Source organism: Alligator mississippiensis, chromosome 3, assembly GCF_030867095.1.
Source record: "Alligator mississippiensis isolate rAllMis1 chromosome 3, rAllMis1, whole genome shotgun sequence".
NCBI classification, from domain to species: Eukaryota; Metazoa; Chordata; order Crocodylia; family Alligatoridae; genus Alligator; species Alligator mississippiensis.
This window is the reverse complement of record NC_081826.1, coordinates 88,266,191-88,290,814: the sequence shown is the minus strand read 5'-3', so window position 1 is coordinate 88,290,814 and position 24,624 is coordinate 88,266,191. Positions and strand designations below refer to the sequence as shown.

At 39.8% G+C, this 24,624-nt stretch overlaps 1 protein-coding gene across 9 annotated transcripts in view; it reads left to right on the top strand.

The window, feature by feature from the left end:
* The window catches only part of GREB1L (GREB1 like retinoic acid receptor coactivator), a 216,134-nt gene that overhangs the window by 97,479 nt on the left and 94,031 nt on the right, over positions 1–24,624 (top strand). For 5 of the 9 annotated variants that reach the window (XM_019490420.2, XM_019490418.2, XM_059724183.1 and 2 more), the window contains 3 exons: positions 903–1,013; positions 19,614–19,785; positions 19,964–20,161. In XM_019490420.2, the coding sequence (XP_019345965.1) occupies positions 19,617–19,785; positions 19,964–20,161 (367 nt within the window). In that variant the 5' untranslated portion in view covers positions 903–1,013; positions 19,614–19,616. The remainder of the gene's footprint in view (positions 1–902; positions 1,014–19,613; positions 19,786–19,963; positions 20,162–24,624) is intronic. The other 4 variants (XM_014606644.3, XM_019490421.2, XM_019490419.2 and 1 more) reach the window with 2 other exon arrangements.

Sequence of the window (24,624 nt, the reverse complement as noted above, 5' to 3'; positions counted from 1 at the left end):
AAATATTTGCAGGCATAATATGGCCTATTCATTGTTGAGACATGGATTGCCTGTATTGACTAGGAAGGTCTTGTATATTAAATATAATTTGTCCAACGATAAGTTAAGCCTTTCTCTTTTGTTTACAAATCTTTTCAACTCTCTAGGTGCTTAAGAACTTGACATCTGTTCTGTTTGTAGCAAACCCTGTTGCCATATTCATAGCTCTCTTAAAAGTATTCTTTTTAGGAATTAGAGTTGGGAATTAGGAAATGAAACTGTTTTTCTGATGGCTGCTGTGGTGTTGAGGAGGGGAAAAATTTGCAGTCCACCCTCTTATTTTTTGTCTAGAAATAATTTTGACCTTTTCTCTGAAGATACATATGTTTTAAAAGGAAGGGTATGAAAATTACTTGTCTTAATTACTTGTCCTAGTATTTACACTGCTGCAAAAAAAGATTCTTTTTTATCTTTTAAGCAAGTTCTCGATATGTTAGGTCCTTATTCTGCAAACATTGAAATTAGTAGCAAAATTCCATTTGACTCCAGTGGGGTTGGATCATATAGTCAAGCCTCTTGCCATTTGATCCAAAGCAATTGATTGTCTTGTTGTTTAATGGCACAGAAGGAGAAAATACTGCAGAAAATGTAATATAATTTACATTTTCACCAGCTATTTTTTTTTTAAACAATGCTTTTTTCTTCTTTTTTTGTCAGCTTACACAAACAAAAAAAAGTGCTTCCAGTTCTGCAGACATAGAAATTGGAAAGAAGAGTTAGTCAGTGCAGAGACTCTGTCCAATATTTTTGCCAAATATGAGCTTTGATAGGTGATTTTTAATGACTTATTGCAAACCATATCATATGTTGAATCTTCACTGGTATCATTTATTTTGTTTTTTTTCTCCCTCATTATTTTGCAGGTGCAGAAGAACTTAAAAAATCTAGATAACGTGGCAGCAAGTTTCTCAAACTCTTAGCTACGAGCTTTAAAAATGAATGCATTTCGAAAAGGCTAAAGGAAACACAGGAAGGTATTGTACTTGGTATTCCTAATATAGAACATGTGAATTTTATTTTCAACATCCACTTTTGTAATGTCTGGTGTTTTTTAGGATTAGGAGGAGCTGCATGTGACACTCTTATTCTTGAATTATTTAATGTACATATTTCAACACCACAAATATCCTTAATTAAGTGAACTGGTTAATTTTTAAACTACTTTCACTAAATAAAGCTGATCAATATTACTGAAGGCTTTCTTTTCTACTTTCAGTTTTGTTACTTAGTTTGATACCACTGCTATCCTTAATTTGATGTTACCTTAAATTCTGCCAGCACCCAAACTTGGGATAAATATAGAAATTTGCCTGTAAATCTGGAGTAGCTTTTGTTGTTCTGCAAAAACTAAACAAATGCTTAGGAATGCACTTTTATTCTGTATGTACATGGGTACACATGAAGTGTTTTATTTGGTTGGCATCTCAAGAAAGTTAAAGCAAGTCTGGAAAAGAATTTGAGTCATTAAATTTTGCAGTGATTTAAAAATAGATGTGCATTCCAAATTGGGAGCTTTTCAACAATATTTTTGGTGACTGGGGGAGGTTCTGAATAGGTGCTGAACTCGAAATGGTTTCTCGCTGTGTTGTAATGGGCAAGCATTTCTAGGAGGCTGACGATCTATTCCTGTTTTATGACCTGTTGTATCCTTAGGGCAGGGGCAGCATTGAGGCCCAATTGAACAAGAGGGTCATTGCCACAGTCCAGGTTCTAATTCGTTGCTTCTTGGTTACCATGCAGATACCAAAACTTGCTTTCAGTAACCTAGTAGTTGGGGACATCTGGAACATAGTAGTAGTCAGGGTGGGGGGTGGGGAACCTCTTGCATTTTGTTTCACCAGGTGCTAGGAGGAAGCAACATTAGGCTTTTTGATATGGGAGGCAAATTCTGTGGCCCCTGAAGTTAGGCTACAACAATTGAAGAGGTCAGAGGAGAGCTGAGTGGGGTCAATGAGACACCATGGGGTGTATTTTGTTACTTAGTAAAAGGAGCAGCATCCTAAAACCTTAAAGGATTCTCTTGAAAATCTGTGTTGTGAAAAGGTTTTATGAGTCTATGGCAAAAGTGCTGATTTAGCTAAGGAATGCTTTCTTTTGTCTAAATGAAAGGATAATCCTTACCAAATGTTGGCAGCTATTATAAAGCAGTCAATACAGGCCTGAAAAGACAGTAAGGGTTGAAGTGTACTTTGGTTTCCCAGATGTATCATTTTAATGTTTCTGTATGTGAAAAGAATTATGAACTATTCCTCTTATGAGATTTTTTCCCTCTGTTTGTAAAGTTAATGCCAAAAATATTTAAAAAAGCTGAAAGTTTTTTTTTAAGTTAAAAACTTGTATTTCTTAGAGAGCTTAACCTAAGTACACGGTCTCACCAATTTTTTCAAACAGATAAATGTTAAATTATCAGGATAGAATCCAATCTAAACCATAGCTTATTTGTTATATGTTAATTCTTGTTTAGTAAAGGTTGAAATTTGCCTTTGAGTCTGGAGCAGATTTTTTTAGTTGTTGTTTTGTGTAATTAAATTAAAGATGAAAAATCAGTTTTTAAAAGTAGGTAATGCCTATAATTTGCTTAGCATTATTTTTTTATAAGCTACACAAAATTGCTATTCTCAGTACTTTTATATAAAGCAGAGTGGAAATGAGTGTTGAAATACATTTCTTATTTTTTACAAGGTCTTAAGTGTAATAATGGTTGCCTTCTACAGAGGAAAGGGAGGAGGGAAGAATGTGCATGTGGTCCAGAAGGTTTTTACCACAGGACACAGACCAGGGTCTTGGATTCCTTGACCCTACCATCTTATACAAGCAATCATAGTCACATTAGGAAGAAATAGGCATTCAGGAGACAAGGGGTGGTAGTATTGTTATAGTAATTATACTGGTGTTTCATGGTGATCTTTACAAAAACACATTAGAGTACAGATGAAATAATTCATAAAATTGTGGAGGAATAGGGATTAAATAGAAAGAAAAGGGCAAGCATTTCCTCTTTCTGTATGAAACTTACTTGTGAATCATGGTTCTCCAAAGGGCTTAATTATTAAACCCTTTAAATGTAATGTATACACATGCTTGGCACTGATTTTATGTCAAGGTTAAAGCATCTTTAAACAAATAACTTGGAAATGGATAAACGTGATTAAATACAAATTGCTTATTAAACACAAAACCTGTTTAAATAACATTAAGGTTGCTACAGAACTGACACGTCATAAAATTCTCTTGATACCCAATTCGAAATTCATCAGGAAATGATGGAATGTGTGTATGAGGGATGTTCAGGGGTCAGGGGCACAAGGAAGGGAAGTTAGATAAAGATTGAATGCCAGTTTTAACTCAAGACATCACGCTGAGACTATGTAACATTACTTTAACACTACTAGCCTTAACTTTGACTTTCCAGACTTTCACTGTTCTGTGTTGTAATTCTGTACAACAAACACAAATAGAACTATTTTGTAATGGAAAAGTTATAGTGTTGAATTTACCCATAAGACTGAAGCACAGTTTAGCACAGAAGCTGGGTGGACCAGTCATCTTCAATTTTGTACTGGTGTCTTTGGCTACATAAAGGTATTCCATTTCCGCCAGGAGAGCTGCTGATTTTTCAGGAGAAACTGCAAGCGTATAAGCGTTCATTCAGTTTTTCTTATGGAAAATATCCTGCCTTCAAGAAAGATCTTTCAGAAGTCCCTATGCTCCCCTTGCAGTCTGGTCCTCAAACCAAAGACTGTCAACAGGGTAGCAATGGCTGAGCTAGGGACTGGGCTCAGGGAGATGCTCATGAAGCCCAGTCCCTGCTGCCAGTTTTCCTTTGCTGTCCCCTCTGCCCAGCTGGGTGGCACTTGAGCTTTTTTTTTAATGGGCGGAGAACTGGGCTTGAAGAGAGCCTCCCAGCCTGGTTCCCAGCTCTACCTGCTTAAAAAAAATCACTGTCTCATCACCCAGCTAAGCTGCCCAGTACAAGTAGGAATAGACTTAGAGAGGCTTTTCCTGCCCCAGGCCCTGGCCCTGCTGCCTTTAAATGCCATTGTACTGCCTGTGGGTGGGCACTACTCCTTAATGGAATGGGAGCTTTATCCACATGCCTCAGTGCAGAGATGTCAAAATCATCCTGTGCTTTGGGTTAGATCTTGTCCACTAGGTTTCTTGGTGGGCCATATCCATTGGGCTGAGGATGGTGGCAAGGGGGTAGGTGTCTGCTTGCTGTAATGGAGGCTGAGCGGTTGCAGAGCAAGTGGGGCTATGTCAGCAAATCCGTCACTTGCCCTCCTGCCACCAAGGGCTGTGTCCACGGGGACCCTGGATTCTCTGGCAGGCCCTGCCCACCATGAGTGGCTCCCCCAAACTGTCCACGGCCCGCTGGCAGCCCAGTGGTTTAGAAGAGGGTGGTGGGGAATGTTGCAGGTTGAATGTGGCTCATGGGCCAAATATTTGATACTCTTGCCTTAGTGCATGCAGCCCATATGTTTCTGTATTATTGCTTCATTAAACCAGGGGTGCTCAACCCAGGGCCCTCAGGCCAGATCCAGCCCCTGTCATCCAGCCCATGGAGCTCACACTGGGTCTGGAAATATGGTGGCAGTGGAGTGGCAGCATCCCTGCCTTGCTGTCAAACTTCCACACCCAGGGGGAGCCCCAGGGACCAGAAAACATGGCTGTGAATGCTGGATCAGGTGCAGGCCTAATTCTGGCACACGGTGCCCAATTTGGCCTGTGGACCAGCTCTGCATCACTCATGCGGCCTGTGAGGCCAAAGCTTGAGCACCACTATATTAAACCCGTGTTTCCAAAACTTTTTATACCTGGGACACACTTTCTCTGGATTAAAATGACAGCGCACTTCACTCACCAGTGTGCATGCTGGATCCAATCCATGAGCCCAATCTTGTATGCATTGATAACCCAACCAGGCCCCAATCCTGCCATGAAGGGCCAGTGTAGCAGGAGCCCCAATCTTGCACATTTTTTTTTTTTTGCTAGACAATTCTGCTGCTAATCTGTTGCCTCACACCCTTTAGAAATCACTGCATTAAAACAGAAAAAATAGTGGCTTTGGAAATCATGGATGTCTGTTTGTACTTGTATTGCAGGCTAATTATGTCCAGGTTGTAAAAAGCCTTAGGAAATTTTGTATCTGGGCTAGTGTACGGAAGTACAGTGGTTATCTACACTGAATAATTTATTCCTATATTCATCTCCATAAACCCCCAATGCATTAGTTGGTGTAGTGAATGAATGAGACACGCAGACACTGCTTTAGTTAGGGCAATGAATGAATGAGAAATACAGACAATTTTTTTTTTTTTTTTTTTTTTTTTTACTCGATTGTAAGTTGGAAAAAAAAAATTTTAGTTATAACTGTTTTTCATATCCTGAGCCATTCCATGACATTTTATATCTATAACACCTCCCTTTCCCCAAATAATTGTTTTATCTTGGAACCATTGATGCAGAAAGGTAACATGAATCCTGACGACTACTGGTTTGGTTTTTTTTAGAAGCCTACCTGAATTTACTGTTTCAGTGTTATTCTGTTGGGTTGCCTTTGTGTTGAATAATTGGTCTCCTGTGACACCTTGGAGGTCATGCAATGCCTATTAGTGATTTGCATCTTTGATCTGAAACAGGGATTGCCTCTGGTAGTTCCAGAGGTTCTTGACAGATTTATTTGCTTTGCAGAAGAATTTCTGGTATTTCTGTGAAGAGAGAAAGTAGGGACTCAGCCTTGACATGTGATAAACATGTGCTACATAAAAAAAATGAGGGAGAAATGCACAAAACATTCCCCATTTTGAGATGAATATCATTTCCACCAGAATATAATATGAAAAATTGATTTATTTAATAAAATATTGATGAACAACATGGCCACTGTTAGTCAATTGTCTGGGACAATTTCACAGAAAAATTCTAATTCATTGTTAACCTTGACGTAGTTTTATCTGGCTTTAAAAATATCACATACCCATATTTTCTTTGTTTGTTTTATTAGTACACTATTTTTTGGCATAGAAATGGCCATGAAAGCAGATGTTCAATTATTTTATTATTTTGTATATTTGCAGCAGCAGGTGAAAATGATGGGAGAAGGGTAGCTTGTTAATGTGACTGTTAATCTGAAGACTGCAGTGGCATTTCAGATTAGACAAAATGTACTTTTTTCATACATTTTAAAGTATATTTAAATATCCAATTGTGAAGAAAGATGATCATTATTTATTTAAAGAGAATTCTTACTGAATTAGTTCTTAATAAAAAATGGTAGTGGTCCCAATCTGAAGGGAATTTATAAATATTCTGTCTCATACACTTAGTTAAAGGTCAGTATTTACCCCCTAACTCCCTTAGTATTACTTTTTGGATGGCCAGTCTTAACCTTATAGAAACAAGAAGAAAAATGTATCAGACCTGCAGTAGCTTTGTATAGGATGTTGAGGAAGTAAGAAGTTACTTAAAGCAAAACAAAAAATTAAGCCTGTTTTATTCAAGTCTTCTAACTGTGGAAACTTGATTTCACTATGTATTTTGTATATTTTCCTCGAATTTAAAGAATGACCTTGTGGATTTCCCCTCTGAAAATAAGTTTGGGGTAAGTGTAAGGTAGGGGATACACTTGATTGTGTCTTTCTTTGTATAGTTTGGCCACAAAATCCAACCTTTCTTGGGGGAATAGCCCCAGTAAGTGGGTAATCCTAAAGTGACACAGCATGATGTATCCTGTGCTCCTGTGGTGAACCCAACCTGATGCCACCATGACAGTGAAAGAAAGGTAGTCAGGAAAAAAAAAAAAGGAGGGGGGCCTATTGCTGGGCTTGTCCCTCATTGTTCATCCTGCTGTATTTTTGTTTATCCCTTTTTAGTTGCTATAGACCAGCCAAAGTCTTGAGCTAAGTACAGACAGTCAAAAAGCCTGAGGCTGAATCGATTCAATCTTCACAGGTTATTTTAAGCTGCGTAGATTGTACCAGTAAACAAGTGAACAGACATTCACTTTTGATTTGGGAAATGCCTGCAGTGGACTTGGCCAGAAGCCAGTGGGCTCTGGAGCCCGCCTCCCTGTTCTGCTGGAGCAGACAGCTTGGGCCAAAATTTGGCCTGCCTATCCTGCGAGGGAGGGTTTGTAGGGAGGTGCTGGGGGACTGTGAGTTAACTTGAATCTGAAGGGGAGCTGAGACAGAAGTGCGATAAATCAATTTAACCTAAATCAGTTAAGTCTGATACTACATCCATCCAGGTTTATCTTAAACTGGTTTTAGCCATTTTGAAAGCAGTTTATGTGCACTGAACTTCTATTGTGGTACAGATTTGAACTGGTGTCTGATCACTTATTGCACTTTGTGTAATTTCTGTCCCTAACCTTGGAGTGATTAGAGCAGCTGTCATTGTAAGATTGGCAGTTTTAGCTTTGTTGTTTTCTGATATTTGAAGATTTAACCTAGCTTGTATAAGGAGGCTATAGTTGTGGCTTCTTAGTTAAAGCAGTCATGAAACCGTTATTTTTGACTTTCTGACTTTTTCATATGAAAATTTTGTGATTAGAAGAAGAGAAAATAGTTTTATGGCCATTTTGAAAGGTCTGAACAAAAATGGCAAGTGCTCAAAATGAGCTCAGTTTGAAAATTTAAAAGAAAAGCAATACTGATAGAATGTTGCTAAGGACCATGGCTTTCTCTGTTTTTGGAAGGAGCCCAGTGTATGGAGAGATCTACAACAGGGAGAACTATAGCAATAATAAAACTCAAGTATTCGGACAGAATTTTCTTGTATGGCCTCATTTACCTCATCCACAGCCTTTGATAGGCAATATTTCTTTCAGATTTCTGGCAGTTTATTTTTTTCTGTCTGCTTATGTAAACTTAGCTTATGATTTCCACAGCTTTTGCTTTTATTTTGCTGTTGTTTTAATAATATGGCTTCTATTTAAATTGGTGGTCTTAGTTTAAAAACAAAACAAAACAGTTCTTCAGTAGGTGTCTGTTTTCATATAACTACCTGGTAATTATCATCAAGTAATTTCATATGATTCCCAGGCCGCAGGCCCTGGGTCTGAAATGCGACTGTTAAAAAAGGTATTATTAATGAAAATAGATAGCCAGTAACAGAAATCAGTATTAAAATTGAGAGAGAAGGATTTGTAATTATATTGTACATGGAGAGAGAGCAGACAAACGTTGTTCATTGAACTCTATTTCTGAGAAGGTAAAAATGCTAACTTGTCAAAATGTATCCTAAAAAATATTATTTCTTTCAAAAGTGACCAGATTAATTTTATTGCTAGTGTGCATACTTTCAATAAAGCCAAAGCTTTAAAAGGGGAAATGGATCTATAGGGTGTGCATGTTAAAGTAGAAATAATTTTAACAAGCTGTTTCTAACTAATTACATAAATTGCTCAAGATCTAAAAGAGGTGATAATGTAGGTTACCATGGTGTTGACTTGACATATAAACAGAAAACACAGCGCAGTGAACATCAATATCAGAAAACCTAAGATTATGAATATGCAACAGTGTAATGATTTTTTAAATGGGCCCATTTACATATTTTACAGATATGAGACTTTTTATTGTTAATGTTTTCTTTTTTTTATCCTTTGTGCTGTTCCTGGATACAAGGAGTGCAGTTGAGGGCAAAGTTCCTCAAAGTGGGCAGTTTCTGGTTGGGGGGGGGGGGGGGGAAGAGGTGGGGAGCATTGCTCCACTGCTCTTCTCCCTTGCTGGACCAGGCTGGGAGGGGACATACAGGAATTCATTCTCATGAGAGAGTTTCTCTTGCAAAGGAGACCTTTCTCCAAGAGGCGGCATATCTTCCCCTGATGAAACTAAATGAATGTTTGTAACCTCCTAGTTTCTACAGGAGAGTGGTGACTTTTCTGGTAGAAACAATGTCTATACATGGCCTAAGTAATTACTTACAAGGTTCAATTAATCAGGTTTAAAATTACACTATACAGTTAAGCCCTGATCTTTCAGATGCTTAAAAATGTTTTGGGGCTTGCTAACAACATGAGTAAAGATGCATATTTGCTTTGGAGAGTCTGAGCAGGATTTTCAACAGTTCAACAGCTCAACTCTGCTGCCTCTGGATTTAGTGTGAGAACAAGAATGTAGTTTTTCAGTGTAGCCCTCTAACAGTATTGCATTTCTAACAAAAAATCAGAATTTTTATACATTGAAATAGTTTTTCTCTTCTCAGATTTTCTGTCAAAATGTGTTTATTTTGTTTCCCTTCCCATTGTTTTTAATTTTTGTCAAGGTGCCTAGTAACAGTACACAAACTATTTCTCCAGCACTTCCCCAAAAATGATGAACTAATGGTACTTGCACTATAATTTTTCTCCATTTTCACAATATCATTTAGGAGGAGTTTTTAAATTCTGGGTCTGAATGGTTTAAGTGTACAGGGTTAATTCTTGAAAAGGACTAAAAAGCAAAATGTACACTGACTTGCATTATTAGGAAGCTGTTAAATTAACTGACCTCATGCCCTTAGTGATGTATGACATGTACCCTTCAACACTCCTCACGCTGATATCTTAGCATGCATCGTTATTTCTAGTTCCTGATCAATTCATCCTTGATTCACTAGGGTTTGTTTTACTACCTTACAATGGTTGTGGTGAGTTTTGTTTTCATTTGACTTTATGCCTATCATGGACTAAATTGATTTGTTCTAAACCTTAACCTTCATCCACAAAAGATGCAAAATGAAAGACCAAATTTATCCTTTGTTACAAATGCCTTTTTGTATTGCTAATTAAAATACAAAATGCAGTTTATTTGGTACGAGTATTTTATAGTTTAGGTTCCTCTTTCCACCATTATGAATGAGGGGGGAAAGGGCGGTGTCTCCTAGATATCAGGGATAGGGGAATGTGCATCTCAAAGAGATTGAGAGCATGAAGTATGTGCGGTATTGTGTACATACAATGGATATTTGTGTGTGTATATGCAGAAGGATAGTTTTCACGTGTGTGTGTGTGTGTGTGTGTGTGTGTGTGTGTGTGTAAACTATCCATCTGATTTTAATTCAGAGTATCATATTTACTTGAATGTAAGGCAACCTAATAATTAGAATCTATATATGGGAAAATTATAAATTTGTTACAATTTTCCAGGTATAGAATCTAATTATTAGAGATTTGCCTTGAATTTGCCCTCCCAGAGCTACAACGGAGAAAATAAATCTGGAGGGGCTCAGGTGGTTCCCTTGCTCTCTGCCCACCCCTTGCCCCAAGTTCTTCCCCCTGCAGCCCCTTCCCCGTTACTGTTAGACCCTACTCGCCCTGAACATATGGAAGTGAAGGGCAGAGGGCGAGAGTGAAATGTGAAAATGCTGACCTTGAAATAAACATGCCTTCAATAATTTAGTTCATTCATTCAGAATTGATTCATTTTACCTTTTTTGAAACTGCTGCAAGTTTTAGCACAGGTAGCAAGGTTTTAAACAGCACTTTTGTATCTACTTATGCAAACTGCATGATATTAGTATAAAGCCAAAAAGCTCATGATCTACCATATATTTAATTGGGCTGGGCTCATGGCAGAATCAAGCTTCAAGCCATGGTGACCCCATAGCTCAGCATTGCTTAGTATGCGTGTGTATTCCATATACCTCTTCCCTACCGGCTTTCCCCCACCTTCCCCAAAGGATCCATGTCCTAATTTGCGCCCCCACTGGTGATTGGAACCCAGCAATGGTTTTACTTCATTAAAGACAACAGAATCTGGTTTGACATAGGACTTGTTAATTTTTTTTCTTTCTAAGTCAAAATGTTCTGTATCTGTCTTAAGATTTTTTAACATAAATCCTCTGCAAATATTACTAGCATCCTCCAGACAAATCGTGCCTGGTATTTTGCCCTGTAATGACTTACGTAGATATTAAAATAAATTAGTAGATTTAATGCTTCCTTTTTGTTCCTTTTACTTTTGTTCTTGTTTTTAATAAAAATGACATGAGGTGAATCTTCATTCTTAAGTACTTGCAATACGTGCTTCCCCCACCTCTCATCTGCTAGTGATTATCTAATATTCAGAATGCCAGACTAGTTGATTTATTAGCTTTCCTACAAAAGTAGCTCAGAAGAGCTGGCTTCTGACTGGGACTATAACTGAGAATATTGGTATAGCTAGCACATCCTGATCAGGAAACAGAAGATACAGAAAATTTGCTAAAAGATTCCCAGCTGAGGTATGAAAACTTGAGAAATCTGATTCTTACCTGAATTCCATCTAATTTTGTGCAGTCCTGTATGAGACAACCTGAGCTATACAACATTAACGTTGACTATAGTGACATTTTCTTTTAAATCAGAAGGGAAATTGGGAGATTTCTGAGATGTAGAGGCAGGGATTCTGGGGGGCTGTATCCTAACACTCGGAAGATGCATTGAATGTAGAGAATGTTTGGACAGTTTTGGATGTATAAACGCTCAGACCTTTGAAACTACAAAATAAAATTTCTTAAAACTTGACCTTCTTTTTCTAGACATTATTAAAAGTTTAAAATCAAGTCAAGTTTAAAAATAGATATTTATTGTACTGTAATATACTGTACATATATATGGTTATATTATAACATTTTCTTTATATAGTAAATTCTTTTATAGTGCTTGGCATAAGTTTTGTCAAATTTTATTTGCTTGACAAACAATGAGGAGCAGCGTATTTTTAAGTCATAAACTGAATAGGTTAGATTTGAGACTAAACTCCCAGACCTTTTTATGTTCTGAGTTTTTGTACTGAGATGATTTTTAAATCCTGTATCTGAATGTTCCCAAGTTTGTGAATTCAAAACCTTGATCTAAACTCAACTTGTCCAGGGGTTGGGGTGTTCTGATTTGTTCGTTCATATAGATAATTTCAAGTTGCTAACTTTGATGTGAACTCAAGATTGGATCTTGAATTTTAGTTCAACTCTTCTATCATTTGTTCACATACCTTTGCAAAAATGCATCTTCCTATTCAAAGGAAGGCTATCCTGCCCCCCAAATACACACATTTTATTGAATAAATGATGGTCTCTTCCAGCCTATCACTTTTGATACCATATCTGTGATAACAGACTGATGAGTTTTATTGCAATCAATATTTTCAATATGGTAAAAGAAAGAATTCTCACTGAGAAGAAACTCCACTTTGCTCAAAGATAAGGCAGGCTTGACCTGCCACTGTAAAGTTTTGCCATACCAGACTTTGCTGGCACAATTTTTCTTTGCCTTTTTGATAATCTAGGAATAAAAAATATTTGCCCCCACCATGGATAATTGTGGAAGGTAGGGGGTGAAAATGGCATGACCTTAGACCAGTTGTTCTTAACCTCTTTCACTCGAGGAACCACTCACAGACTTAAGATATCCCGTGGAAAATGCCAGCTCTTAGCTTTCACTTATTTTTTCACTATAGAAAAATAATAAAGCAATTCTCCTGTAGCAAGGAATGCAGACCACAGCAGGTCAGAATTGGGTAAGAAGGATGATACTGTATTGAGGAAATAGACAAGAGAAATGTTACATTTAAGCTAAATAACACATTCTAAGCAGTGTTACAAATGAACAAGTTTTTTTATATCTCATTGCTAAGGTATTCCTTAGAGATACAAAACTTGCTGAAGGCTCAGCAATAGCACAGTGACTTATCAAGTAAACATCTTTGTTTCTTTGTAGAGAAGCTTTCCTCCAGGGCTAAACTAGATTAGATTTCATTATCATGAATTTTGGAAAATACAGCTGTGTTAGTTAAGCTAAAAGCAAAGTTGGGTATAGTGGTAGCCAAACTAAGATGTCACTGCTAGGCTCAGCATTCACTATCAGGGTAATTTTGAAATTGCTTTATAAACAGCAACAAAACCCTAGTTAAGTTCCTCTCCTTAAAGTTTAAGTTAGGTCCCAACTGGAAGCTAATGATTTACATATCAATTTTATATTGAATAATGTAACTTATTTTTACTTTTCTAACTGTATAGTTTTACTCTGAGAAGTTACTGAACTTTCCTATTCAGTGGACCTTTCTCTGTGTGTTCAGGGCCATGTCTACCTACTTTCCTAATAATAATTAGTTTTTACTGCTTTTTACTTCTCTTGACATTGCAGAGCCAAATGAGCTATTTTGTTCCTTTCCTCCTTGCACACTGTCAGTTGTGTTGACTCTATTATACGGATCTTTTTTTTAAGGCAATGGGACAGCATGAGATTATACTTTGAACTGACAAGGGTTTTCTAAGAGTTGAAAGGAGCTGTTCAGCATCCTTGATGAGCCATCACTTTTTTCCTGCGTTCTTCACTGAAGGTGTTCAATGAGATGGCCCTAAAAATGAATATTGTTGACATGTTACAATTTATTAGCTCTGCTTATCTCCTTAGAGCAGGGGTTTTCAACCTTTTTTAGTAAATGTATGCCTGGTGGCTAGATTGGGGGAGGGGGGGGGAGTGGCGTGCAGCTGGACTTAGAGCAGTGGCAGTGCAGTAGGGTGGTGGGAGGTGGCGGTGGCAGCAGCAGCTGCCATGTGCAAGCTTCTCCTCTTCCCCTGCATCCAGCCAGCCAGGCTGTGCCTGAGCAGCCCACAGAAGAGCGCCACTGCCCTCGCCCGCCCGCCCCCCCCCTTTCCCAGCCCTCCTCCTGGGAGGCAGAGGTGCAGGGTGAGGGGTGGCAGTGCTCCATGCCTGCCTGCCTGCATGTACCCTCTAAGGCCCTCCCAAGTACCCCTGCCTTAGAGGACAAGAAAGCCAGAATGGTGAAGGCTCTGGAGAATCCTGGGTTGTTACTAAGTAAATCTATTTTACTACAATTATCCCATAGTTGAAAAATGCCCTTGTTAGAGGGCAGGTGGATAGAATCTCAAAGATTCCTAGCATTCTGCTCTGTTACAGAGGAATTTCGTGACTTTTACGTGTTATACAGTGAACTTTCCAGTGCGAGTGGTTTCATTCTGTTACATTGCTGGTGGTCAACTTTTTCACCTGTGGGCCAAATGAGCAGTGTCTGGTATGCCTGGTGGCCAGATCCATCTGGGAGACCTGACCTGGTCACAAGGAGGGGGCAGGGGGAAAGCCTGGCTTCAATCTTGCTGCACAGGGGAAAGGCATGTGGCCCAGGGCCAGTCTACCCACATGCAGGGAGGGGCTGAGAGGGCATGGCCTGGCTCTGACATTATCCCTGCTTTCTCTGTAGTTGCCTTCTTATCCCCCTTATACCTGAGGTACACTGATATCTTAATCCTATGGACACATGGGAAGGAATCTCTAGATAAATTCCACCAGGACTTGAACAACTTCCACCTTTCCATCAAACTGACTCTGGAATACTCCACTCAGCAAACGTATTTCTTGGACACAACTGTGAACCTTTGCAATGGCCATATGAACACCACATTGGATTGGGAACTGACTGTCTACTGCAGCTACCACCATGTCACCAGCTTTCCTTCTAAGCACACCACTAGATCCACTGTTTACAGCCCTGCTTTACATGATAACATATCTGCTCTGATCTCATCAACTGGGATGGATACCTTTAGGGATCTGGGGAGTGCACTGGATACTAGGGGTGCACTGGATACTAGGGGTGCACTGTCAAAGATTTTCTTGGCTGATACCGATAGCTGATTGTTAAACAGCCATATCAGCCGATACTGATATGGTAACCAATTTACAGGAATGCAGCCAGGAAGCATGGAGAGCAGCTCCCTGCAGGTAAGTCTGTGGAGGGGAAAGGGTATGGGAGAACAGATTGAGGCCCCCATACTGAGGGAGGTAGTGGGGCTGGGGCTGGGGGCGCTGCTCAGCTAGGGGGCCTGGGGCCAGGGCAGGGAGTGAGACAGCTGCGGGCAGCTCGTCCAGGGGATCAGCGTCCTGGTGCTTAAAAATGGTGGTGGTGGCACTTCCACAATTTTTTAATCTGGGGACACCTTTAACTGAAGCTGAGTGGGGCAAAGGTAGATAGATGCAAGCTGCCTACTGCAGGCTCAGGGCTCTCTGCTCTGCTGCCTTGGGAGCCCCATACCAACCACATACCCCTCTGCTGCATGGGAGGCACGCAGCCACCATGGGGCTCCCAGGACAAAGACAGTAGAGCAGAGAGCCCCAATCCCACAGAGAACAGCCCACATCTGCCTTGCACACAGGTCTGGGGGCACATGCTACCCTCCCTCCCGCCTCCCTTGGGCAGTGTGCACAGTGGCAGAGAACTGCTCCCCCTCCCTGCCCCCTGGCTAAGCCACCTGCAGCTTCTTCCTGCTCCCTGCCCCGGCCCTAGGTCCCATTCACTACCCTGGCTGAGCACCACCCCCAGCCTCAGCCTCTGCCCCGCCCCCCTCCCTCCCTCACTATGCTGACCTCAAACTGCCCCACCTCATGCTCCTTCCCTCCCCCATGCCCTTTCCCCTTCACAGATGTACCTGCGCTCCATGCTGACTGGCTGCATTCTTGGCCAGGTGCATGCATTGTTGATGTTAATCTACTAGCCCGGGGCTGCTCAGACCCAGCTTCACATGCTGCAGAGGGGCTGGCTGGGCCACAAGGGTGCTACAGTGCTGGGCTAGTCAGCAAACAGCCCCTTAATAGAAGCACCCTCATGCCCCAGCCAGCCTTGTCAGCATCTATACATGCATTGTGGTGGAGTAAATAACTCCATCATAGATTAGTTCTTGTAGCTTGCAGTACTAACCTGTGGCAGAGTTAATTGGTATACTTCGGCCTAATAGCTCCACATATGTAGACTAGTGATGCTTTACTGCGAAGCTAATTAGGCAACTCCACTGTAAGCATCTCATATAGATGCTGCTACTGTAACTGTAATTTGTCAGATGTCCACTATAACAGTGGTCACCCATTTAGCCGTTAATCGACCCTTTTATCACCTCTCTGCTGTTTTCTTTCACTCGCCATGCTGAGATGATATTAAAATGAACAAGGGGGAGGCAGATGTCCAGCTAGTGGGTTGAACGATTTAAGTTCTCCAGGTATATTTACAAGGTTCTTCCTCCCCTACATCCTGATGTGACACTCTCCCAGTCAGCGTTACTTTGAGCAATGGAGGTAACTCCAAGGTGTCTCCTGTGTTTCCCTGTTGATGTGAACTTTTTGGTCCTTCTCCAGTCAGGCACTTTGTTAGGTTTGAGTCAGTTAGGTTCTGAATTAATTTAACTGTCTCCTGACCCAGTTATCTTACCTGAGTCTTCCTTAGGGACAGTAACTCATAAATATCCCTCCAGGTTTATTTGGGTCCTTCTCAATCCAGTAGGCCCCCCCTAATCGATCAGTTTTCTTACTCTATCAGCCCCTAATTAATTTTAACACATTGTATAATAGAGTCCATGCTCTAATTAATCAATTATCTGCTTTGATCAGGCTTTAATTGATTTCAGCATCTCGCACAATACAGTCCATCAGTTTCTTGACTTCCCTTTTTCTTGCATAATCAATTCAGGCCTGTTAATTGCCCACCTTCAGCAAAGACCAGGATTCCCTTTGCTCTCTATCAGAAGAGATTTCCTTCTTACTAGGCTGGGAGAAGTTTGTGCAGCGGCAGTCTCATTGTCATCCTTCCACAGCCAGAGTCCTTCTCCCTTCTCTGTCTCATTTGCACTTCCACAAGGTACTTGTCTCCCCTTTCCATGGCACATGTAAGTTGGGCCACTTCCTTTTTGAGGAGGACCAGAACTCCTTCAGTCTTATGGGAGCTGGTCCCAGCTCTGCCTGCTGGCAGTACATGCCGTTTAACCCATTTGGTGCCAGATGGCATTTTCCCCAGGCTCCACCACTCTTAGTGACTGTCTCTCCTGGCCAGACTCGCCTCAAGGTGTGAGCATAGCAGGGTCTGAGCTCAGCCTCCTGCTACACCTGTATTGTAATGCATATATCATTTCTATATGCATATATGAGACCTTACATGTAGAATGGAGACAAGAGTCAGTCTGTCTAATCTGGCATCCTAACCATCCTGCCTGCCTTAATGTCCCTGCTAATGGAACAAATGATCCCTAGTTCTCATATAATGAATGTCATCGTAGATTTTTTTTTTTAAAGGTTTTGTACAGGAGGTCAGTACCATTGTCCCCTTTTTATAGTTAGAGAATCTGAGTTAGAGAGAGGTGATGCAAGATTCCTCATGTTACCCAGCAACCTAATGACTAAGTCAGGAATAGAACCCAGGTCTCCCAAATTCTAGTCCTGTGTTCAAGCCACTTGGCACACTGCTTCCCTGGTTATAATATTAGAAGACATGAGGAAGGTGAAAGAGAGTCATGAGCTAAGGTCATGTTTATATATCGCAGTTTATATATACTGCATTGGTTCCTGTGTTATTCTCCCCCCCCCCCCCCGATATTAAATAAATAGCCACAAATTAACTTTACTGGAATAACATATTACGAGAAATCAATCATTTGTATTCTGTGGTGGATACTAGATTTTTATTGCATTGTTCAATATGTGTTGTATGTGATAATGGCTCAATACAACAGTAGAATTAAAATCCAGCATGTTGTCTTCAGCTCATTTTAAAATCTTCTTTGACTTCATTGTCATTTGGCCTTTAAATTTGAAAGACCATGTAACGCTACTGGAGGTATCAGTTTAGTAGTTCCTGCTGGCATATTATAGGAGAAATGCAACAAAACCCTGAGGAAGCAGGGTATTAGAAGTGAAACATTTAGGGGAAAATGGTTATTAATAATATAATAATAATATACTGGCCTTTTAGCTATTTTTACTAGACTTCAACAATGGCAGCTGACAAGATTATTAGATGTTTCTGCAAACAAGTGCTTGGCTAACATAACAACCCCTTGGGCCAGAGGTCCTCAACGTTTTACAACAGGCAGGCTCAAGTAATGAAGTTTGGCCCTAAGGCTGGCCACAAGCATTCCCTCTAAGCTGCCTGGCATGAGCAGGTGCGCTCATACCATGCTACCAGGTGCACTTGCACAGCCATGCACACCACTCAGCTTAGAGGGAACTCTGCTGGCCACTATTGCAATCCAGCTGCTTCCTTTCCCATTTCTTTCCTGCTGCCTGCCACTGAATATCACTCTGGCCAATGTTTCCAAAACCTGGTGGGCACTCTCTCACCCTCCTCCTGTTAGCCAATTGCCATGGGAGGGTTCAGTGGCAATAAAAAACTGTAGCTGTAATAGAGCAGTGCAGACTCTCCAGGAGGCTTCCATACTGGTGAGCTGCTGGCTGTGTGCCTCCAATTCTACCTCCTACCTCTGAATGCTGCCACCTGCTGCCACTTCCACTTGCTGGTGATTGCCACTGGGGGCTGGATCAAACCTTTGTGGGACGGATGTGTCCTATGGACCATAGGTTGACAACCCTGCCCTAGATAAAATCTTGTGGGAATGTTTTTGGACAATTATTGAAGTAAGCTAATCTGTGAATTCAGTATGTTGTATGTTTTCTGCCGTAACTTATACAAAAAATCTCCAAGAGATAAGAAAATAAAGACTAGACTATATGTGTTGTATGCTAAAACTGCATTTGCATCTCTTTAGATCAGGGGTGGGCAGTTATTTTGGCTGGTGGGCCACTTGTGTTTTGGTTAGCTGTCAAGGGTCACACATGTTAAATCTTTCAGAAGACATCATTTTAACAAATTATAGATTAAAAATATTAAAAATAAAGCATTTACTATTAACATATTTCATTCCAAAAATATTTTTTCCTGATTTATGTTTTTTTGAGTAGTGTATATAGAGGCAATTGCATAATAGCTCAATAGCACGATGAACAACCGCTTGTAGGCAACCGAGTGGCTGGAAGGCATCTGGGAGCTGGAGCTGGAGGCCTGTGAGCTGGGGCAGGAGCCCCCTGGCTGCAGCTTCCCTGATGCCTGGCTGGGCATGAGGTGCCTGGCATGCATGTCCATGGCCACTGCAGCTTCCCTGCACTACTTGCTGCTCAAAACACAGCAGGGGCAGGGGGAGGAGGACCTCCTGCAGGTGGGGGGAACCAAGCAGTACCCAAGCAGGAGCAGCTCTGCTGGGAAGCTGTGCATGCTGGCCAGGGCTGGGGTAGGGCAGTGTGTGCGGGATGGGCAGATGTGGGAGTGCAGTGTGGGCTGCCCTGGGCAGGAGTCTGTAGGGCTTGGCCCAATGCAGAGCATGACAGGGGCTGCCATGGGCCATATGCAATCAATTGGTGGGCTGATTTTGGCCTGTGGCCCATATTTTTCCCATCCCTGCTTTAGATGTGTTTATCTGTCCTCAAACAAATTCTATATCAGATAGGTTTTTGAAGCAGTTGACATTAATATTATGGGGAGAAATGGTGAACAAACCAGCATTTATGAGCTCTGCTAACTGCAGTAAGAGCCCTTATTGAAACAAGCAGACACAGAAGCTTCCAAACTCAGACATAAACAGGAACAAACAGTACTATTTCAAGATGTTGTTTTCACTGCATTTTTCATTAACTACTAAATGCCACTGCTAATGTTTATCCTGCCGGATATTTATTAATTCATAAATGACCTGTTTGAATAAAGGGTCTGTGTATCCAGTTCCTCACCCCCTTAACAAATTAACTTATTCTCTTTTTTCTTGTATTTTTTTGTTTACAGATAATGGGGAATTCATATGCAGGGCAACTGAAATCTGCCCGCTTTGAAGAAGCTCTTCACAACTCTATAGAAGCCTCTCTGAGATGTAGCAGTGTTGTCCCACGGCCAATCTTCTCACAGCTCTACCTGGACCCTGATCAGCCTCCTTTCTTGTCGGAAGGTAACCATGCAAGTATGGCACGTTTCTGTTGTCGTCTTTTTGCTAAAGAATATATTATAGCTCAACTAATTTTTGGACATAAAATCCATATTTAATTTATATGCCTCTTGGAAGGGAGTTGTGGTATTTGTCTGCCATTGCTCTGACCTGAACTAATACAAGGGTGGTTCTATTTTATATTTTTGCTTAGATGTAAAACCAAAGGTGGAAGAACTGGACAAAGAGTTGGTGCATCATTACTCACAGAATGGAACCCTGGATTTTTCTAATAACCAAACTGTTAATGAAATGGAAGATGAAGAGGAAGATGAAGACATGTCAGATTCAAGTAGTCCACCAATCCCATATTCACAAAAACCTGCCCCAGAAGGGTCTTGCACTACTGATGGTTGGTTTCCATCCCTGTACCTAAAATGAATTGAATGAATTCTCAGTATCATGTTTAGTCTTCAGAGTAACAATGAAAACTGACTGAATTACCATACTGAATATTGATAGTATCTTGTTCCCATGAGAGCTATTAATAAAAGGTCCAGTTTTCCAACTTTTACTCATATTGGAAAGTACTTATTCACATGAGTGGTCTTGTTCAAGAGTCTAGAAAGGTGACCACGCTTTTTGGCTTTTGACTAAAATGTTGCCTTTCAGATTTAGGCCAGAAGATACTTTATTTTGCATTCCAAACCCAATTTAACTGGATAGTTTTTCAAACATTACAACTATTTTTAAAGGCCAGCTTGAATAGGGCTAATTGCACAGGAATGACTTCCCAACATAAGTAAGAATATGGAACAGTTGGCCCCAAACACTTACATGAATTCATAAAATTCAAAGTAACTCTAACATACAGAAATAAAAATTTGTTTGTTCTTTATTTCAACTTTTCTTTTCTTGATTTTTAATGTAAATCTGGAATTATCATTCCTAATCTTTGATGAACTGTAAACCTTCTAAAAATTCAGTTAAAAAACTTTGGGAAGCAATTGAATAAAGGGAGGAGGGTTATATTACAGAGGAAAAAAGAGAATTGTTGTTTGGGAACATTGATTGAGGCTCATTATGGCCCATTATTAGCTCCTTACAGATGATTGCAGCCCGTTGCATATGCTCACAAAAGTAGTGGGATTGAGTTCAAAGGAATTATGTGGATAATTGTCAGTTCAGTACTGTAACAGGTTCACAGCCAATCCATAAATGATTGTTAAACATAAACGTTGCCAATACAAACTGTTTTAAATGTAAGCTGTAAAGCAAGAGTTTGACACCATGAGGATAGAAGGCAGGGTAGATTTGCAATTTGTAGACTTAGATATAGATATAAGCTTTTGTGAACAGGATCTCACTTCATCAGATGCTGTGAGACCATGTGCACAGAGCAGTGTATAGAATGGAGAAAGTGATTTCAATATAAAAGGTAGGAAGAGAGTGTGTTAGGGAAACAGCTGTTAGAATGAGCATTAAACTGTTGGCTCACATTATGAGTATAGCCTACAGATCTATAAACCCCTAAAAGAAAATATTAATAATAGCTCTTATATGGCATTTCTATTTTAATAATTGACTTTAACATCAGATTTCTGCTAGGTTGTTGGCCTCTTTTGCAGTGATTGCCATTAAAAAGTCAATATTTACCAACAAGTACTTTGCATATGTAGACAATATTGCCAGCATGTATTCCCCATTGTGCCCTAAAATTTCCATGGTAATTGGTGGTAAATATTGATTTTTGCTTTTGCCCCTCTCGGTCTGGGTTAGATGGGCATTTTTGTCCTTTAGAATATTAGCAACCTATTATCAAATTGTAAGAAGGGAAGGGAGCAGCTGTCTCTTAGAAACTAGGGAAGGTTGTTGGGAGTCTGTTATGTTGTTTTAATATTTTCTTCTGTTTTCTGAGTTTGTTTTTGTTTTTTTAGAACTACTTGGGGATAGATCTTAATACAGGAATTACATGGACACTGACTTACTGGTTGATGTTCTCATAATAAGGATAGGTAGCTGTGTTAGTCTGAAGTCAGGCAGAAGGCAAGGTAGATTTGATCCTTATGAACTAACTGAATCAGATGCATAAGCATTCATAAGCAGCTTACTTCATTGGATGCTATCACTGCTTATAAAAGCTTAAGCAGTTCTAATTTAGTTGCTCTATAAGGTGAAAAACAACTCTGCCTTTTGCCTCACAACAGTAGATTGAAACCTGTTGTCTCTGTTAATTCACTTGGATCTGTAGCAATATAAATACCATTTACCATATCTATTGATCTTGGCAGGAATAGATATAGTAGCTTTGTTCTTCTTTCTAAGAGAACTTAGCGGAGCCTACTCATAAGGTTTACTCACTGGGGTTCTTACCAAGTCTTTAGTCTTTTAGCTTGCAATTCAGTATGGAGATGTGAAACTGTGGTGAAATATCATCAATGTGGTTCTGGAACTTAGTTCTGTGCTCCAGTATCATTGAAGTGCTTGTTTCTATTACTTAGTAATTGGCCAAGGTTAGGACTTGAATGAGAGCTAATTGGTAGAAGTTCATTTAAAGACATAAAATGATACTGGCAAGCTGTTATAAACAGGCAAAAGAGATCATGCAAGTGAGTTTGCCTCTCCCTCCCAGATATGTAATGTACCAGCCTTTTAATTACTAAATTGCTTAATGTAGGCAATCTGTTGGATCTAGATCTGACCCAAATACTAAATGAATACATTGCCTTAGTTTCCAGTCAGGATGATGATGTTGACCATGGGAATAAAGGCAGGATGACTAATGGGAATAAACACTTAAAAAAAAAATTTACTACATCGGAGGTATAAACAAAACTTTAAAAACTTTATGCACTCAAATTGATGACGTCAGATAATCTCCATCTCATATTGCTGAAGAAACTAGCACCTGAAATTGCAAGTTCAGCAGCAAGGATTATGATGAATATGTCCAATCAGATGTGGTACCTTCTGATTGGGGAAGAGTAAGTATAATATCTATATTTAAGAAAGGGGAAGCAGTCATCCAGGCAACTACATGGCTGGTACTATACAAGATTTTAGAAACAAATTTGGAAGGAGAAATGTGGAGTAAAACGGGGCAAAAAGGCAACACAGGTGTAGCAAAAGTAGATGCTGCGAAACTAACTTGTTATTTTCCTTGTCTAGAAAATCAGTTCACTAAAGGATATTGGGTTGATCTAATCTAGAATGTATATGGAAATATATCAGGGACTGTAGATTTTAGTGCAAAAACTGTAATGTAGCTAAAGGAACTACCTAAAAAGAGAACAATAGGTTAAGCAGAAAAAAGAATAATTGTGCTGGAGGGATGTTGCTAATGGAGTTTCTCAATAATGAGTTCTTCAGTAAAGAAACTAATCTTATCTGGAATCTGGAATTTAATATTTTAACTAAGGCCATTGGCACAAAAATAGGGGTTTGCTAATGAAATTAAATTATTTGGATTTTGATTTTAGTGAAATTTCGGAATGATACAAAGTTGGGAGTTACCAGTAAAGAAAACGATCAGAATATCCTGTTGGAAGAAGAGGATGACTTTTGAGGACAGGAGTTATAGCAGTTTAATAGTACAGCGTGCAGGACCACATATATGGTAACTAATAAGAATTTCTGCTGGAAGGTGGAGTCTTATGAGTTGGAAAGGGCATAGCAGCAGAGAGACCTAGTGTATTAGTCAATCAGTGAACCATCAAAGAGATATGATCTCAAAAAAGGTAAATATCATTCTGAGATGTGTCAAATTAGGTGTTTACAAGCAAGATAGGAGAGTATTAATTCCATTGTACCATGAACTGGCAATATCTAATCTAAATGCTGCATGCAGCTCTGATTACTCATGGTCAGGAAAGATGAATTCAAACTTGAATAGGTACAGAGAAAGCCTAGTTGACTGATAAGGGTAATAGAGAGCCTATCTTATCAGAGCATATAGGTATTGCCTACCAAAACAAAGAGGGGGTGTGAAAGGGGGAGGGCTACCTTAAGGAGGGAGAAGTTATTTAGGCTAAAGGACAGTGTTGGCACACGAATCCCTAAAAAAAAAGATTATATCACTGTATTGTCACATTGGAGTAGATTTAGTGACTGGGGAGTTCCCTTCAAGTCCTGTGTCCAGTGTTGCTGTGTTCTTATTATCCCTGATGGTTTCTCGTTGTCCAGACAGCAACAGTTGTCAAGAGTGATCCTTTTCATCTTTCCTGGTTTAGATCTTTCCTTTTATCTATAAATTATAACATTGTGACCTTCAGTGTGGATTACACAAATGTATCTGGGGCTATACTTGAAGGCATCAGAAATTCAGGTAGTGCAGGTAGGTGTCTAGATACCACAGAACTGAGTACAATAGAAACATCTGTGGTATGCCTGCACATTGAACATAACAGATTTCACACATGGATCTGTAGTATTTTTTCCATTTGTTCTAGTTTTAGGTTCACTTTGTGTGTGGGGGGGGTGGTGTGTATGGGTGTGTATGTGTGTTTCTGTATGTTTGTTTTAACCTACAAACCATTTCAGATTTTGGGTTCTTGTTACCTCTGAAGAAACTGCCTGCATCCCATTTTAATTATAAAACTGAGGGGCTGGAGGTGACAAATTCTTAGATATGAATGTCTAAGGGAAGTGAAGAGAAGCATAGTCTCAATGGAGGGTTCTTGATTTTTGGACTCGCTTTACTCTGGTCTGACTGAACTCAAATTTAATGATTTTGGGGTTGCAAAGGTTACCAGGTTTTTCTTTGTTGTGCCGATTAAAATGGGGATGGTTTCTATAGTTGGACTGTTAGAAAAGGAGCGAGAAGAAGTTTAAAGACATTTTGTCAATATAGTTTTAGTTTGTGTGTAATATATGTAT